The sequence below is a fragment of the Ailuropoda melanoleuca genome, chromosome 3 (assembly GCF_002007445.2).
Source record: "Ailuropoda melanoleuca isolate Jingjing chromosome 3, ASM200744v2, whole genome shotgun sequence".
NCBI classification, from domain to species: Eukaryota; Metazoa; Chordata; class Mammalia; order Carnivora; family Ursidae; genus Ailuropoda; species Ailuropoda melanoleuca.
In genome coordinates, this window is record NC_048220.1 from 24,858,451 (window position 1) to 24,878,052 (window position 19,602).

The 19,602-nt window shown below is 37.8% G+C and overlaps 1 protein-coding gene across 4 annotated transcripts in view; it reads left to right on the forward strand.

Annotated features, from left to right (window-relative positions):
- The window catches only part of SMAD5 (SMAD family member 5), a 54,891-nt gene extending 37,610 nt beyond the window's left edge, over positions 1-17,281 (forward strand). For all 4 annotated transcript variants that reach the window (XM_002912928.4, XM_034656046.1, XM_019799348.2 and 1 more), the window contains 3 exons: positions 8,478-8,699; positions 10,476-10,732; positions 12,292-17,281. In XM_002912928.4, coding sequence (XP_002912974.1) covers positions 8,478-8,699; positions 10,476-10,732; positions 12,292-12,435 — 623 coding nt within the window. In that variant the 3' untranslated portion in view covers positions 12,436-17,281. The remainder of the gene's footprint in view (positions 1-8,477; positions 8,700-10,475; positions 10,733-12,291) is intronic.
- Positions 17,282-19,602: the final 2,321 nt, after the last annotated feature.

The following is a 19,602-nucleotide window of genomic DNA, read 5'->3' on the forward strand; positions in this document are numbered from 1 at the left end:
GATTGGCTTTTTTCACTTAATCTTCTCAAGGTTTATTCATGTTATAGCATGTATCAGAATTTCATTTCTTTCCAAGACTAAATGTATTCTCTTGTATGCATATACTACATTTTGTTAACCCATTTGTCAGTTGGTGGACATTTGGGTTGTTTCTACCTGTTGGTAGAAGAGTGAATAATGCCATCATGCACATTGTTGTACAGGTATTTGTTGGACTCTGCTTTTTAAATCATTTGGTATCCTATGCCTGGGAGTAGAATTGCTGGATTCTGTGGTAATTCTCTTTAACTTTTTGAGGAACTACCAAACTGTTTTCCAAGGCAGCTATACCATTTACACATTAACACTAGTAGAGCTTTTTTTTTTTTTTTTTTAATTAAAGATTTTATGTATTTATTTGACAGAGAGACAGCCAGTGAGAGAGGGAGAAAAGCAGGGGGAGTGGGAGAGGAGGAAGCAGGCTCCAGCGGAGCAGGGCGCCCAATGTGGGGCTCGATCCTAGGACCCTGGGATCACTCCCTGAGCCGAAGGCAGACTGAGCCACCCAGGCGCCCCAACACTAGCAGTGCTTTAGAGTTCGATTTCTCTACATTTTTGCCAATACTTACTAATTTCCGTGTTGTTGTTGTTGTTGTTTTTAAATAGCCACCTTAATGGATGTGAAGTGGTATCTGGTTCCAAAGTCACTGTTGGTTTTTTTTTTTTGAGATTATGTTTATTTATTAGAGAGAGCACCAGTACGCACACATGCACAAGGGTGGGGGGGGCAGAAGGAGAGGGAGAAGCAGACTCCCCGCTGAGCAGGGAGCCTGATGTGGGGCTGATCCCCAGACCCCAAGATCATGGAAGGCAGACACTTAACTGACTGAGCCATCCCCCAGGTGCTCCTAAAGTCACTTTGCTTTGAGACTTTAATCTTTTTAGTCTGTAACAAGTTAAGGAGAAGTAAGGTACTGCCATTTTATACATGTCTTAAAAGAATGATGTTTTTGTGTGCTTGTGATGATACTGAAGGAGTGAGTATTTGTCATACTTTGCTTTCCCGGGAGCCCCACATTTCTAAGAACAGTTAAATTTCAGCCCTCCCTAGTAATCTTGTTAATGTGTCAATACTGTCTTTGCTTTTTCAAGGTCTAGAATTTATCTTAGGACTTTTATCATACTAATTTTCTGATAATTCATAGAATCTACCTTAATCTAGAGCAAAATGCGACTAGATGTGAATCCCTGTACCTCTCCCTGCTCACTTTGCAGCCTCAGGTAGCATTTAAAACCTCTCTGCTCCTCTTTCCCCATTTTGTACATTAAACAGAAGTTTTATACAGGAATTATTGGTTGTTGATTGGATTAGACACTATGTGTAATGGCCAAAGCTTACTGCGTATCAGGGAATAACCAGTAAATGGTATTCTCATTCTTCTTCTGAAACTTGGGACTGGATTTACCTCCCTTGTCATCTTCCTTACCTTCTTTGTCCTGGCTGTCCAGAGATCAGAGTGCAGCTTCGTGGTGCTGTCTGTTAGGCCCTTCTTGCACTATCATTTGTTGTAGCCAAACAGCTGAGTCCCTTTAGGGAGACTTGGCACTCAAGTCTTCTGACCCTCGTTGATATCTTTTTTCACCAGAGTTTCCTCTCGTTTCAATTCTATTTTGTGTTTTTTCTGTCTCTTTTATTTTGACAGAGAGGTGACAAAAGGGACATCACAGTTAAACTGCAGCGCCTTGAATTGCCAGTTGACAATATGTCCTATGCTTTGAGCAGAAGCAGAGCTCTTTTTTTTCTTCTTTTCTCTGAACCAAAATTGTCTTTTTAGTTTTGCTTAGCAATTTTTTCTTGACAGGCTTCTGCTCATTCTTGGCTCAAGCTTTCCTGACACTATTCTTATAACTGCTTGCAACTCATTTGTATGTGTCTTTGGTTGTGGGCCCCTCCCTGTTCCATCTTTTATATAAACTTCTTTATATTGTGAGCCCTTAGGACTTCTCTTTATGGGTCCACATTCGTTTATTTTTTCTGTTCCTCCTTATCTGAATTCTTTGCAATGGAATAATCAAAACTGAGTCTTAAAAGTTTATCAGTTATTTTGTACTGCCTACCTAGGCCACATAGCCATTCTTGAGGGTTTTTTGGACATTTTTAATTTCTGCCTTTTTTGAAAAGAAACTTGAGGGTTCCTGACTTTTCTTTCTGATTTCAGCCCCAAGAAAGATAATCTACCAGCACTGGGTGGAAAATTTACATGTGTCCTTCCCATCCATTACGTCCATTATGAATTGTTAACTTTACAATAATAAGAGTTTGGCCGGTAGTTTATTTTGTGTATATATCTTTTTCCATAGACAGTTCTGGTGCTTAACATTAGAATGTATACCACCTTTTACCCAAAGTTCATGCTCACTTAGTTGTGTTTTTTTTTTCTTTTCTTTTAGTTTTTGTAAAACAGACTTTATTTTTTATATGAGTTTTAGATTCACAGCAAGTAAGAGTGGAAAGTACAGAGAGTTCCCATGCACCCCCTGCCTCCTCATATGCACAGCCTTGCCAGCTACCAAAACCCTACCCTGGAATGGTACATTTATTACAGTCTTACCTACCTTGACACATCATTATCACCCCAGATTGATGGTTTACATTTGGTTCATTTTTGGTGTTGTACGTTTCATGGATTGTAACAAATGAGTAATGACAGGTATGTACCACTATAGTACTGGTGGGATACAGAAGTGTATCTACAGTATACTGAATAGTTTCACTGCCCTAAAAATCCACTGTTCTCTGCCTGTTCATTCCTCACTCCTTCTAACCTGCAACCACTGGTATTTTTACTGTGTCTATAGTTTTGCCTTTTCCAGAATTTCATCTGGTTAAAATCATACAGTATGTAGCCTTGTCAGATTGGTTTCTTTCACTTAGTAACATGCGCTTAAGTTCCCTCATCCCTTTTCGTCTTGATAACTCATTTCTTTGTAGAGCTGAATAATATTCCATCATCTGGAATTTCCCACAATTTATCCATTCACCTGCACAAGGACATCTTGGTTGCTTTCAAGTTTTGGCAATCACAGATAAAGCTGCTATAAACATCTGTGTGTAGGTTTTTGTGTGGACGTAAGTTTTTAGCTCCTTTGTATAAACATTGAGGAGCATGTTTATGGATTCTATGGTAAGAGTATGTTCAGTTTTGTAAGAAACCACCAAACTGTCTTTCAAAGTGGCTGTTCCATTTTATATTTCCACTAGGAGTGAATGTGAATTCCTGTTGCTCCACATCCTCACCAGCTTTTGGTGTTGTCACTCTTGATTTTTGGCTGTTCTTCTGGGTGTATGGTGGTGGTTTATTGCTACCTTAATTTGCATTTACTGATGACACATGATGTGGAGCATGTTTTTTATATGCTTATTTGTTATGTATATATCTTCTTTGATGCGGTGGCTGGTTATGTCTTTGACCCATTTTTTAAATTGGGTTACTTACTTTCTTGTTGAATTTTAAGCATTCTTGGTATATTTTGGATAATAGTCCTTTACCAGGTATGTCTTTTATACATGTTTTCTCCCAGTCTGTGGCTTGTCTTCTTAATCTGTTGATAGCGTCTTTTGCAAGCAGAAGCTTTTAATTTTTTAATAAACTCTGGCTTATCAGTTCTTTCATGGTTCATGCCTTGGTGGTGTATCTAGAAAGTGATTACCATATTCATGGGTCATCTAGATTTTCTGCTATTTTGTCTTGTAGAATTCTTACAGCTTCATGTTGTACATTTAGGTCTATGATTGACTTTGAGGTTATTTTTGTGAAGGGTGTGACGTCTGTGTGTAGATCAATTTTTTTGCATGTGCATGTCAGTTCTTGTAGTATTTGTTGAAAAGACTGTCTTTTCTCCATTACTGCCTTTGTTCCTTCATCAGAAATTGGTTAACTGTATTTATATGGGTCATTTTCTGGGCTCTGTCTTCTGTTCCTTTGATCTGTTTGTGTATTCTTTTTGCCAGTACCGTACTGTCTTGATAACTGTAGCTTTATGGGCAGTTGAATAGTGTCAGTCTTCTGATTTTGTTCTTCTTCAGTATTGTGTTGGGTATTCTGGATCTTTTGCTGCCCCAAATAAACTTTAGAATCGGTTTGTTCATATCCACAAAATGATTTGCTGGGATTTTGATTGGGATTGCATTAATATCTGTAGATCATGTTGGGAAGAACTGACTTCTTGGCAGTATTAAGACTTCCTTTTCATTAACATAGGCTATCTCTGCATTTATTTAGTTCCTCTTTGATGTCTCTCTTTAGGGTTTTATAGTTTCTTCATATAGATCTTTTACCTGTTTTGTTGGATTTTTACCTATTTCTTCTTTTGAATGCTAATATAAATGGTGATGAATTTTTAATTTCAAGTTTCACGTGTCCATTCCTGATATATAGCAAAGTGATTGACTTTTGTATGTTAACCTTGCATCTTGCAACCTTGCTATAATAGCTTTATTAGTTCCAGGAGGTTTTTTTGGTCATTTTTTTTAGATTTTCTTTTTTTTTTTTTTTTAAAGTTTATTTATTTATTCAACAGAGATAGAGACAGCCAGCGAGAGAGGGAACACAAGCAGGGGGAGTGGGAGAGGAAGAAGCAGGCTCATAGTGGAGGAGCCTGACGTGGGGGCTCGATCCCATAATGCTGGGATCACGCCCTGAGCCGAAGGCAGACGCTTAACCGCTGTGCCACCCAGGCGCCCCTTTTTTCAGATTTTCTATGTAGACAGTCATGTCATTTGTGAACAAAGACAATTGTATTTCTTCCTTTCCAATTTTTGTACTTTCTATTACCCTTTCTCTTACTGTATTATCTAGGACTTCTAGTAAAGTGTTGGAAAAGGAGTGGTGAGAACATCCTTAACTTGTTACTCATCTTGGCAGGAAGTCTTCTAGTTCCTCACCATTAAGTATGAAGTTAGGTGTAAGTTTCCTGTAAATGTTCTTTATCAAATTGTAGAAGTTACCCTAGCCTGCCTGAGAGTCTCACTTGGTTTTTTAGTTCATAGTTTTGTTTAGAATAATTTTACAAATACTGGTATAGTTAAGTCTTTCAGGGTGCTGATACAGAGGCTTGTTTTACAAATTTAAACCTTGATTAGATTGTGGAAGAAAAACAAAATGTTAAAACACACCTGTTGAAAAACTTAGGAGCACAGCAAAAGCAGTTCTAAGAGGGAAGTTTATGGTAGTGTGTGCCTACTTGAAGAAACAAGAAAGATCTGAAATAAACAATCTAACCTTACATCTAAAGGATCTAGTAAGAGAAGAACAAACAAAGCTCAACTTAGTAGGAGGAAGGAAATAATAAAGATCAGAGCGAAAACAAACGAAATAGAGATTTTTAAAAGACAATAGAAAAGATCATTGAAACCAAAAGTTGGTTCTTTGAAAAGATCAGCAAAATTGACAAACCCTTGGACTCATGAAGAAAAAAAAAAAAAGAAGAGGCCCAAATAAATGAAGTCAGAAATAAGAGAGAAGTGACAGCTAAAACAACAAGAGAGAAGTGACAGCTAAAACCACAGAAATACAAAGGAATATAAGAGACTACTATGGAAAATGGTATGCCAACAAATTGGACAACCTAGAAGAAATGGCTAAATTCCTAGAAACATGTAAATGACATGTTTCCAAAACTAAATCAGGAGGAAGTAGAAAATCTGAACAGACTGATTGCTAGTAATGAAGTTGAATCAGTAATCAAAAAATTTCCCCAACAAAGAAAAGCTCAGGGCTAGATGGCTTCAGAGGTGAATTCTATCAAACATTTAAAGAAGAGGTAATACCTATTTTTCTCGAACTATTGTAAAAATAGAAGAGGAAGGAAAGCTTCCAGATTAATGCTACAAGGCCAGCCTTTCCCTTACACCAAAACCAGACCAAGACACCACAAAAAAAAGAAACCTGTGGGCCAATATCCCTGAAGAACTTAGATGCACAAATCCTAAACAAAATATTAACAAATCGAACAGTAAATTAAAAGGATCATTCACCACAATCAAGTGGGATTTATTCCACGGGTGCAAGGGTGTTTTAGTATCTGTAAACCAACCAGTGTGATATATTACCTTAGTAACATATGAAGGATAAAAACCATATAATCATCTCAGTAGATGCAGAAGCATTTGATGAAAATCATTATCTATTTATGATAAAAACTCTGAACAAAGTGGATTTAGAGGAAACATACCTCAATATAGTAAAGACCATATATGACAAACCTACAACTAACATCATACTCAGTGGTGAAAAGCTGAAAGTTTTTCTTTTAAGATTAGGAGCAAGAGGGGCGCCTGGGTGGCTCAGTAGCGTCTGCCTTCGGCTCAGGGCATGATCCCAGGGTCCTGGAATCGAGCCCCGCGTCGGGCTCCCTGCTCTGCTGGGAGCCTGCTTCTTCCTCTCCCACTCCCCCTGCTTGTGTTCCCTCTCTTCTCCTGGCTGTCTCTCTCTCTCTGTCAAATAAATAAATACAATCTTTAAAAAAAAGATTAGGAACAAGATAAGGATGTCCGTTCTTGCCCCTTTCTTGCATTCTACATAGTACTGAAAGTTCTAACTGCAGCAATCAGGCAAGAAAAAGAAATAAAAGGCACCCAGATTGGAAAGGAAGAAGTGAAGCTTTCATTATTTGCAAATTACATGGTAAAATCTTGAAGAATCCACCAGAAAAACTACTAGAACTAAAAAATGAAATCAGTAAAGTTGCAAGATCAACTTTAGATCAGTTGACTAGGATAGAGAGCCCAAAAATAAGCTCACACTTATATGGTCAGTTAACGTGCGACAAGGGAGGAAAGCATATGCAATGGGGAAAGACAGTCTCTTCAGTAAATGGTGTTGGGAAAACTGGGCAGCTACGTGTGAAAAATGAAACTGGACCACTTTCTTATACCATACACCAAAATAAACTCAAAATAGACTAAGGACCTAAATGTGAGACCTGAAACCATAAAAGTTCTCGAAAAACATAGAGCCGTGATCACTTGGACATCAGCCTTAGCAACGTATTTATGGGATATGGCTCCTCGGGCAAGGAAAACAAAGGCAAAAGTTAACTGTTAGGACTACACCAAGATAAAAAGCTTTGTAACAGTTAAGGAAACCTTCAGCAAAAGGAAAAAGCAGTCTGCTGGATGTGAGAAGGTATTCGTAAATGGTATCTCTGATAAAGGGTAATATCCAAAATAAATGAAGAACTAACACAACACCAAAAAAACCCTAAACCAAACAATTTGATTAGAAAAATGGGCAGAGAACCTGAATAGGCATTTTTCCAAAGAAGACATACAGGTGGCCAGCAGACATATGAAAAGGTCTTCAGCATCACTCATCATCAGGGAAATGCAAATCAAATCACAGCGAGATGCCACCTCACACAAGTCTGAATGGCTAGTATCAAAGGACACATAACAAGTGTTGACGAGGACATGGAGAAAAGAGAATCCTTGTGCACTGTTTGTGGAAGTGCATATTGGTGCAGCCACTGTGGAAAATAGTATGCAGATTCTTAGAAAATTAAAAATAGAAATACCATATTATCCAGTAATTCAACTACTGGGTATTTACCCAGAGAAAACGAAAACACTAATTTTTTTTTTTCCTAAAACACTAATTTGAAAAGATATATGCACTCCTGTGTTTTTTGTAGCATTATTTACAGTAGCCAAGATATGGGAATAACTTAAGTGTCCATTGATAGATAAGTGGATAAGGGAGATATATACGCAATGGAATATTATTCAGCTGTAAAAATGAATGAGGGCTTCCCATTTTGCAACAAGATGGATGGACCTAGAAGATATTATGCTAAATGAAATAAATCACACAAAGACAAGTGCCATATGATTTCACACATATGTGGAATCTAAAAAACCAAGCAAACGACCAAATAAAAAACTGGAAACATAGAGAACAAACTGGTGGTTGCTGAAGGGAGTAGGTATACGAAACAGGAGAAGAGGATTAAAAGGTACAAAATTCCAGTTACATATTAAATAAGTTATGGAGATGAAAAGTACAGCATAGAGAATAATACAATATAATAATGTATAGTGTTGTTTGGTGACAGATGGGAACTACGTTTATCATGTTGAGCACTGAGTACTGTATAGGAGCATCTAGTTTTTGTGTTGTACGACCTGAAACCATTATGGTATTGAATGTCAACTCTACTTCAATAATAAAAAGTTTAAAAGAAAAATAAAAAAATAAAATAAATGTGATATTGCCTATCCTTGTATTTCGGTAAGTTTTAAAGTCATCATATTCAAGGCATTACTGATTTTTTTTTTTTTAAAGATACAGACTCAAAGCCAGGGAGGACAGTGAGACTTAAGTGAAATAGCTGAAAATATTTTTCATGGAGTGCTTGGGTTGGCTTAAAGGGAAACACATAAAGAATCTGGGGCTTCTAATTCACTCATTAATCGTTTTTTCTGTCTGGTTTGTTTATAGACGTTCAGCCTGTTGCCTATGAAGAGCCCAAACATTGGTGTTCAATTGTCTACTATGAATTAAACAATCGTGTTGGGGAGGCTTTTCATGCATCTTCTACTAGCGTGTTAGTAGATGGATTCACAGACCCTTCGAATAACAAAAGTAGATTCTGCTTGGGGTTGTTGTCAAATGTTAATCGTAATTCAACAATTGAAAACACGAGGCGACATATTGGAAAAGGTAATTTTGTCATTTCCCTGCATTCAGTTGAAATCAGTCATTTATTGTGCTCGCTCTGTACCGTGAGTTGTGTAAGGTTCTGGAGAATACCATGAACCTGAGGCGTGGGCTGTGCACTCAAGTTGCAGGTGCTTGAGAATGTATTAAGTCAAGACCTAATCAGTCCTCTTTCCCTTATCCTGCTTAGTTTTTCTTCATAGTACTTAGGATCTGAAGTCATACTATTTCTGTTTTTATTTTTTGAGTGCCTTCTTGACTAGAATATAAACTTTACAGAAATTTGCTTTGTTCACAGCATTATTTTCAGCAGCTAGAATAGTGCCTGGCTCATAGTAAATACACAACAAATATTTGTGGAATATATGAATGCTGGTGAAGGATTAGAATTTTTTAATTATGGTATTTTGAGTTGAGGTGCCTTGTAAGAATTTCTGTTATGTTGGAGGAGCTGGGTTACAGGTAAGAAGTCCAGTTTGAATGATAACAAGTCTCCAGTGGCTTCACCACCACCCCTTCTGCCTTTTAAATTCAGGTAACTAGGTTTTATTTATATTTCATCCCGCAAGACAGTTGCCACAACAAACGAGGAACTTTTCCCACCTCAGTGAAATGTCTGAGTCTCATGCATCAAGTGGTCAGGAAGGAAACCTATCCCAGGTAGAGTATATTGCCTGTCTTGTAAGTTTAGTTTTTGCCACTTGCTCTGTTTTGCTTCTTGGACTTGAGAAAGTCTTAGTCCAAGTTAGAACAAAAGGTACACTTACACCTTTTACCTACAAAAGGTAAACTATACTTGCACCTACAAAAGGTACAATTATAATTGTAATGTGATTTCTTATAGAAGAGATTCAGCAAAATACTATGGCCAAAAATAAGTCGAAAAGAAAGTTTCTGTTCTTTTTTGACTCTCTTGCCAACTTGGCATTGATTTTGTAGGTGAAATGCCTCACTTCTGTGTATTGGTTTTCCCACTACACTGATTTAAGAGAAATCTACCTGGTGAATTCTTAAATTCTGGAATCTGTTTTCCCATTTTTCCTAGTATCCAGTTCTACGATCCCTTCCTCCATGGGTCATTTTATTTGCTCATAAACAAAACATGGTTTTTGTATCATAGCCTAATATAAGTCTTTGACTCACATGTGTATGAGGTATGAGTGTACAAGAATGGTCTTTTTAGCACTGTTTGTGGTGGTGAAAAGTTGGAAGTAAGTTCAGCTTTAGCTATAGAATTTGAAGTTTTAATATTGAAACTGTATTTACCAGAACCATTCTTTTCAAGGGAAGTAAAATAAGCCTGCCGTTTAAAGTCTCTTCCTGTGACCTGAAATTACATAAGTGACTTAGGGTCTTTTTTAATGCTCCTGTACTCTCCATTAGTAAAAAAGAGTGCAGAGCATTTTGCCAATTGACTGTGATTGTTAACTTAGCACCAAGTGTTCCTTTGAAAGGATTCATCCTAGGTGCTTTTTTGTCTTTTTGCCTTCGCTTTCTCTCATAGAGATCATAAATGATTGTTGGCAAAGAGAAACCATCCTAAGAACTGATAAACCTAGTAAGCTACCAACCTGAGGCTTAAGTCTTCATTATTTAAGGACCTCGGGAGACCGCTTGATTATCTTCAGCAGTGTAAGGCCCTCTAGTGGTAGCTTTTGTCTGCAGGCTGCTGGGCGTTTGCTGTAAGGTAGTGGGTATTCTTGATTGTACCTTTTACAGCCTCTCTGGTTTCATCGTACTGCTGTGTTAAGGTGAGTCTTGTAACGCTCATCTTTGTAGGTGTTCATCTGTACTACGTTGGCGGCGAGGTGTACGCGGAGTGCCTCAGTGACAGCAGCATATTTGTTCAGAGTAGGAACTGCAACTTTCATCATGGCTTTCACCCTACCACGGTCTGTAAGATTCCCAGCAGTTGCAGCCTCAAAATTTTTAACAACCAGGAGTTTGCTCAGCTTCTGGCTCAGTCGGTCAACCATGGGTTTGAGGCCGTGTATGAGCTCACCAAAATGTGTACCATTCGAATGAGTTTTGTCAAGGTGAGTGGGTTGTAACCTGTAGCTTAATTAGAGTTACCGCAAATATGTATATTATATTTCTCTAGGTTATGATTTTAAAATGTCTTTGTGAAATGAAAGTTGTTACTTACTTTTGACCTGACTTAATAGGCTTTTAAATGATATTCTTAAATTTCAAGCTTTACAACCACACGATAGTCTAAGTTTTAATTTTATAATCCAGACATTATAAAATGCATGGTACTGATACGGATTTTGATATTGAATAGGAGCTGAGTTTATGAAGAGCTTCGTTTAAAGACTGAATTGATAGAAAGCATTTAATATTAAAATTGCTTCTGAAGTTCCTTAGCTTCAGCACTTTCAATTATTATTAGATCCCCCTGGAGCGACTTAAAAAATTCTTTAGAAGACTAAAATTATCTTCCTTGCATTTAACCTCTGTTACTAAGGATTTGCAAAATTGAAAGAACTTTCAAATTTATCAATTTGCTCTTGGCCTGATTTTACTGGCCTTCCGAAGATGATGGTTTGTGGGTAAAATTAGGGAAGAATTTTAGTGACACATGTAAGCATCCTGTACTCAGTCCATTTGGTCCTTAAGGATTTAACCAAAGAAGAACAATTGTGAAATGCTTTGAGTGGGCTTTTTCTTCTTGGCATTCAGACCTGCAGCAGTGTTGCTTTGCTGCTTTGCTATTGGTCTTTTCTGTACATCAGTTTATCAGTAGCCCCAAAGGCATTCCCCCTCCGTAGAAACATAACTTTTTTTTTTTTTAAGATTTTATTTATTTGTTTGAGAGAGAGAGAGAATATGGGAGGGGGGAGCAGAGGGAGAGTGAGAAGCAGACTTCCTGCTGAGCAGGGAGCCTGACTATGTGGGGGATGCAGGGCTCAGTCCCAGGACTTTTACCAACTGTGCCACCCAAGTGCCCCAGAGATATAACTTATATGTTTAATCTCTACTCCCCCATCTCCCCCCCCGCTCCGAAGCCTAATTTTTCTGGGCCAACACTACCATAAGCTGTAAAGCAGAGAGCTTGATGAATCCAGGCAAATAAAAGTGAAAAAAATTTTATTAAAATCTTTATCTAGAATTTTAGGCTACATTGTTCCAGCTTAATTCATCTCAGCTACTTTAATTACAGTTGCATGCATTGATCAGATCTACAGTGTCTTACATGATAGTTAAAAAAAAGCCCAAACCTGAAAACCCAAAACTTTTTCATACCAAAATCTGATATGAACTTATATGAGGCAGTTGTGGGTTTTATTTATCCCATTAAGTGAGAATGTATCTCACTGCAGAAATAATAGTGTTTTCATTATGAGATATTGTACTGTATTAACTTTCTAAACTTCAAAAAGAAAAAGAATTCTGAAACATACCGTGCTCCAAGGGTTTCTATTAAGGGAATCCTATCTCTTTCAACACTGTTGCTTTTAATTCCATGGTGAATCCTGAGATTGGTTTTGTGGTCTCCACTGTTAAAGTATTTCTTTGTTAGTATGTTAAAATTGTTTTAGGCTGGTTGACAGTTTAAAGAGGGATTTGCTATGACATCTTTTTCTTTTCTTAGGGCTGGGGAGCTGAGTATCACCGGCAGGATGTCACCAGCACCCCATGTTGGATTGAGATTCATCTTCATGGGCCTCTTCAGTGGCTGGATAAAGTCCTGACTCAGATGGGCTCCCCTCTGAACCCCATATCTTCCGTCTCATAGTGCAGAAGTAGTCCTTTCGATTATATTATTAGTGGACTTGTTTTAATTTTAGGGAAACTTTCAGTACAGATAACTGTGAGCTTACATGGAAAACAGATATTACAGCTTATTTTTTTTCTACATAATTGTGACCAATACATTTGTATTTTGTGATGAATCTACATTTGTTTGTTATCCATGTTCATGTGATTAACTCTCAAAAGTGTTGTAAGAAATACAATGTAAGTGTTGTACCCCAGTTCACAAGTTTAGCATTGATCTTAAACTGGGTCATAATTTTTCCTTCTTGTCCCATCCAACTTGTTATTCAATTTTTTAAAAGTAATACATCACATGATGACAAATTATAATAGGTATGCCATGAAAAGTCTTCCCTTCTCCTCTTAACCCTACAGACGCTCTACTTTTACCAGTTTCTTTGTCCTACCAGTGTGGAGAACGTGTAATTCATTGTTTTGTAAAAGCATATGGTAGGGGCCGAAAAGAAACTATGAAAAAACAAACCCGCCCTTTTATTTGAAGGAACAGTATGCACTGCTCTAACCAGTCGTGTTCAGTAAAAGCAAAGTGATGGTTTTCTAGGTGATGTCATAAAATTTACATTTAATACAGCTAAATGTTTGTCAGTCTGTTGTAACTTCACTCATTATATCTTTTGTAAAACATTTCCTTTTTTAAAAAAAAATTATTGTAAACAACAGATCTTCAGTATATGTCATTTACTCAGAATCTGTCATAAGTACTACTTTATAGCTAGTGACAGTGCACGCACGGCCTTGTTCAGCTTTGCTGCTTTTGGCCAGTGTTGCAGGAACTCTAGTTTTGACATGCATTAATCTTTTATTTTGCACTTTGATGGGTGACAGTTTTTAGCGTAACCTTTTGTGAAACACACTCGAGTGACTTGGACTTGGTTGCTCATCCTTACTTCCTTGGTCCCCTTTTGTATTAACAGACACTGCAGTTTATAGATTTCAGTTGTAGGAGGTTATACTTTTTCTAGCATTTGTTGTATTTTCAACCTAGGTTATGAGACTGTTATTCTGTAGCTCCAACTTAAGGTGCCTTTTTAATTCCCTACCGCTTTATGGGTGTTACTTACGTTGGAAAATCATATACTTAATCCCGTTGATCTTAGTGGCGTCAGTTGCCCTGAGCAAGGAAAGGACCTGTGTACTGTAGCCAGAAGAGCCTCTTCAGTCTGGCCCCCAGTTGAGGCTCCTAGTCTGGTATTTGAATGAATAAGCAGTGGTTGTGGAGATAGTTGACTTTAAAATATTCACATATCAAAGACTGCAGACTGTTCTGTCAGTTACTGCATGCTGGTTTTTTTCGTTTTTTTGCACCTCTGTGGATGCTAGTCTCCCAGAACACAGTCCTCAAGAGAGGAAAGACATGAGCCCTCAAAAATACCCATTCAATCTAGTTATGCTTGAAGTCTCTGGGTAAAGAATTTTTGACCTCTTTTTCTAGAGAGCAATTGACACTTTGTTATGGCATGAGAACAGAGCCATTATTTTGGGGGGGAAAAAAAGACCTGATTTACCTATCGGAGAAAGCTATTTTCTGGTGCCTTTTGAACATACATGGAGCCTTGTCAGTCTTCTATTTAAAATGGTAGTTTGGCTTGACTTTCTACTTTGCCCTTTCTGCTTTTAAAAGAAAAAAAATGCATATTTTTGAGGAAAGGAGAATGCAGTTCGTTTTGTTTTCTGTGCCATTATTTATTGCTTTTACAAAGTGCAGCCAGTGGATGGCTTTAGTTCTTTCAGGTGAGGAACCCTATGTGTTTCAGCTTGCAGTCCTTTGCTGGGTAAAAGGATACTTTCTGACCGTCACCTGAGCCTTAAACATAAGTTTTACATGACATGCATTCTTCATCTTCCAGAGTTGTGTCAGCCACACGAAAGAGAATTATTTGCTTTGTGTTCGAACCTAGCTACTTACAGTATTCTTTTACTTACCAGGCTTATGGCACAATCTTTGGAACAAATTTATAGGAGAAAAAACCACCTGGGTTGAATGACAGATGCATGTAATCAACTTCAGTGGGCTTGAACTGGTGGAAACTATTTAATTGTTTATTGATGTTTTCAGTTGAGTTAATTAAAAATTGTTTTTATTCATGTTACGGCCTTTAGAGTTGGCAGGGTTTTATGTGATTGGCGTTTTCTGTGTTTTCCCTGAGGAATTTTATCTCATGAAGGGCAGTACTGAAGCTCATAACTGTTAAGAGTTTCATGGAAAAGTATAAGCCTGTTGTATTTCCTTAAAGTGATGAACTCTGCATCTGTGGATTTTAAGTGAAAATTGTGTTCAGTGTAGCTGCTTCTCTAATTCCCGAGGGTGTCCAAAATCCATGGATGGGAAATAAAAATTGCCAGTGACCAATGAGAAGAAGACACTTCTGAAAGAAACCTTTTCAGAAAACTACAGTTTTAAATTTTTATTTAATCTCTAGAATGGTTTATAGTCAGATTTATGGAAACATCAACACCACTGGAACAGACACGTTTTATAGCTTGTTCAAGATATCAACGTATGTGAGCTGAAAAGACTAGAGTCTGGAAATAATAAAATGACAGCCGGTTTGGTAGATGCAAAAAGAGAAATAGAATCAAAATTAATCTGAGTAATGAATTAATGCCACAGAAAGATGATTGGGGAAAAAATTAAGAGTTGCCTTTGATCAGCATCTCTACATAACAAAGTATTATGGTCTTTTCAGTATTGCTTGGCTTAAGTTATGGAATGTCAACCAGTAGGCATGTTATTGATCTACTGAAGCTAACACTTATTCTTTACAGATTAAAGAAGACATCAATCAAAATGTTAAGTCATATATATCAGAATATGAATCAATTTTTCACATTTTATTGTTATATAAGGAAACTGTGGTAATCGAATTGGCTGGGTCTCTGAGTTGAAATCCACAGTAGGATTCCTAGGTAGTTCAGTGAGCTGTACACCTCATAGTGCAGAAGGAAGCTGTAGCCCCTTTACACTCCCGTAACATTCGAGAGTAAAATATCCTTTAAGCCATAAAATGGTCAGTTAGTGTTCAGATCTGAGTAATGAATTAATGCCACAGAAGATGCGAACTGGGGCTCACATTTATAAAGCCCTCAAGGGTACCTCCTGTAGTAGTATTCTGGTGAAGGAGGAGGTTTATACAAAAAGGAAAATCCTACCAGTAGCAGAGACCCTCCCAAAAGTCTGATGTGCCTGCTGAAGCACTGTCTTCTGTTACAGAGAGCATCTAATACATCAGCTTAGAGCATTTCTTTGTATTCTCTGTAGTCGTTTGCTCAGCATTACTTTGGATTGTTACCACTTTTCCACTTAAAATATATTAATATCTTTCGTACTTACTGAAGAAGGAAGGCTCTTCTGATAATTTTGAATTCAGCTTCCAGCGATGACTTCAGTTTTGGATCTGTTAACTTTTAAGAGGGTCTGAGCCCCTTCTTTGTCTTATTAGTTAAATCCTCACTCACTCTCAGATAGGAATATGAATATGTGTCCTCATTATACCAATGGGCTAGATAAGCAAGGATCTTTTAAAGAGGTAGCATGGTGGTTTCGGGCATGTTTGGTGATTTTTATGGGAGGGAGGTTTTCTAAACATTGGTTTATGGGTGGTCTCTTGAGGTACTAGCTACGGCAGCTTTATGGGGGTGATCTCAGGTGGGATTTGGGGCAGGTTTTCTTCTCACAGAGGATGCATGTATGGAAAGTGACAATTCAAGGCATTTCTTCTGCATCAACAGTTGTGCCCGCTGGACAGTTCTTTGGAATTCACTGGATTACAGTTTAGCATTTCCTGATTACCAGAGGTAACAGTATTTATCAAGCCTTTGTTATATTGGATGATTCATAATAGAAATTTATCTTCTAAAATACAACTGCGTTATAACTGAAGTGTTAACCTGAAATTGGATGGTCTACAAAAACCAATAGGAGGGATTTTACATAGCAAAAAAAAAAAAAAATTTTTTTTTTTTTTTTTTTTTTTAAAAAAAGAGCTTATGGTATAATACTTATGGTAGCAGTTGCTGTAAAACAGGTGATGGGATGTTTTGGTGAAAAGATCCAAGAACAGGAGTCTTCTGTCATTCAAGGCAGAGTGAAAAAGGTGTGTGTGGTTCTTGCCCAAATAACTCAATTCTGAAAATTCTTGCGATCATCATAAACCGTTGTCCTTTAAGGATTCATTTGAAGATGGTGTTCTTAAAAAGTTCAAAATTTTGTGTACAGGTAGGTTCTTTTCCTTCATTAATAAGTAGTGCCTTATTGATACTAGCTGGTATTAACTAAAATAAAACTACAGTGAGGCCAAACAATTCCACATTCCTTATAAAAGAAGAAATTTTTTAGAATCAGATTTTCCCTTCTCATATCATTGGAGATGATGTTGCTTTGATTTATTCATGAAGTATTTTATGTGTAGGGACTCTTGAAGCTAATAGTTGGGCAAGTGATTTTCTTATCCGGTGGGTTAAAATTGCATTTTGAAAATCACTTATTTTAAAATTGGTTAGGATTGTAATCAGGAAAACTGGATGTTTGTATGTACCTGCCCATCTTAAAAAGGTATTTCATATGCAGATGAGAAAGAGCCAACCAATGGCTGCACTATAGATCTTCTATTTGTATTTGTTCTGCTTCTGTTTATGTTGTAGAAAATGAAATTCTAGCAACATGCTTCAATTCTGTTGCCTTTTTGATACTTATAAAAATGTATTAGGTTTTACTATATTGTGCTTTTCAAAGCCATAACTCTTTAAGAACTTTGTTTTTGCATATTGTTTGCTAATACTTTATTTTAATAAATCTCAAAACCTGCTCAGTTTGTGTGTGGGTTTTTTTGTTTTTTGTTTTTGTTTTGTACTCTCTTTTGACTTAACGTGTTTCAGTGAGTGCAGTTATGAAAAGGATGAGATGACCAGTTGCTGTGACTGGCTGTGTTATCTGTGCGTGCGCGGGCAACGGAAAGTGGATATACCATGCCTTCCACTCAGCAGGAGATTTGCTCAGAGTGATCAGTGTTTTTCCATTCTGTTTGTAAGAGAGTTGATGTATTATTCTTTGTTGTTGAGTTTAATTTAGTTGTGTTTTGAAGGAGTAGATCTAGTCTGGGGTATTTTCGCTTAAACACTGATTTCTCTCAGTCTGTCTGTAAATGAGTGGTGTCGACCTGATGATTAAGAGAGAGAGTGGCTCTTAGTAGAACTGGCTCTGGGTTCTGCCTGCCTCCACGAGGGTGCTGGGCCTCATAGCTCTCTTAGCTCTGTGCCCTTCCCTTCGGCACGTTGCTTAACTCCTCTGTACGTCAGTTTCCAGTCTACTTCAGGGTATTTTGGGGAAGATTAGATAAAGTCATACAAATAAAGTACTTAGGATAGTGCCTGGCACACAAGAACTCGTTTTTATTCTTACTGTCTCTTGCATTTCTTCTGCTTCTTTGAGAGGAATTATTTCTGATGCTGCTTGACTTTAGGAGATCTGCCCTCGATTAGTTTTATTTTCTCCTTAAAAAAATTTTCCTTTAAGTCACAGATTAGTTTTATCAGCCCCACCAATTACATGCTTTTACCACTGCTGTGTTGTATATGGGAGAAATACAAACTCATTCTCATTAGGAAGGGATGGTGTAAATCTCTGTGCTCCCCGCTAGAAAAGGAGGAAGACCCAAACTAAATATTTTAACCGAAAAGTGTGAAAACTCTAATTATTCTTTTTGGAGACAAGACTTCATGAAAAGAAATCAATTTCTGCCAATCAGTTCCTTCTTAGGCCTTTTTATTTTAAGTGTAAGGTATTCAGTAGTGGCTTCGGGGCTGTTTTATTTTTTTTTTTATTTATTTTTTTTAAAGACTTTATTTATTTATTCGACAGAGATAGAGACAGCCAGCGAGAGAGGGAACACAAGCAGGAGGAGTGGGAGAGGAAGAAGCAGGCTCATAGCGGAGGAGCCTGATGTGGGGCTCGATCCCAGAACGCCGGGATCACGCCCTGAGCCGAAGGCAGACGCCCAACGACTGAGCCACCCAGGCGCCCCCAGGGGCTATTTTAGAAGCATATTTTAAAAAAATATTTGTCCTGACACAAGATTTCAGTACACAGAGTGTTGGCTTCTCTCCGGTTTAAGGTGATGTGTTTTCAGATTGCTGTAGCCCAAACAGTTCAGGTGATGAGGGATCAGCCGCGACGTCTGCTTCGGTTTTCTCTCAGACGAGAGACTCAGTAGCTAATGCTCCTCCACATCCCAGCAGTCTTGAGGCAGCTCAGGGTTTTTTTTTGTTTTTTTGTTTTTTTTTAAGATTTTATTTCTTCATTTGACAGAGACAGCCAGCGAGAGAGGGAACACAAGCAGGGGGAGTGGGAGAGGAAGAAGCAGGCTCCCAGTGGAGGAGCCTGATGTGGGGCTCGATCCCAGAACGCCGGGATCACGCCCTGAGCCGAAGGCAGACGCTTAAGGACTGCGCCACCCAGGCGCCCCCAGCTCAGGTTTTATACATACTTACAAGAAGGCTGTCAGCAGGCTAGGGCACGCTTTTAAGAAAGGACTTCTTGAGAGCTCTGTAGTATATATGCTTCAAAGAAGGAAGCTTTTTTTTTTTTTTTAAAGTTCCTCCCTTTAACACGTTAAATATTACTGTGTTTTTGTTGAATTTGTAAGCCTATCGTTAATACAGACTTGATTTTTAAAAAAAAGGTGGTGTGTCTTCTAATGTAAATCACTTTGTGATTGTAGTTAAAGAGAGGAGGATGAGACTATAGGGAAAGTATAGGAAGAGTTGTTGGTAGCTTCCTTAACTATTGTTGTCTTAAATTATGTGGGATGAATGGAGGAAGGGGCATTTAGACTCGTATTACCCATATCTTATTAAGTGGCTATATGTAAAAGTTCTGCGAGAGGCAGCTCCTGGGGCAGTGTTTTGATGTTTGGGGATGGATTTTGAAAGCATCCTTATACTTTTGTTTTAATCTGTTACCCCCTTCCCTATCCAGTAAAAATTTCACATGTTATTTCATTTTAAAGAATACTTTTATCTGAGCTAAATGCCGAGAATTCTAATAGTACAGAAAAGGATAAATGAAAAAACCCCAAGCCACTAGCTAACCATTAAACATTTCCGTGTGTAGCGTGTGTTCCCTTCTAAC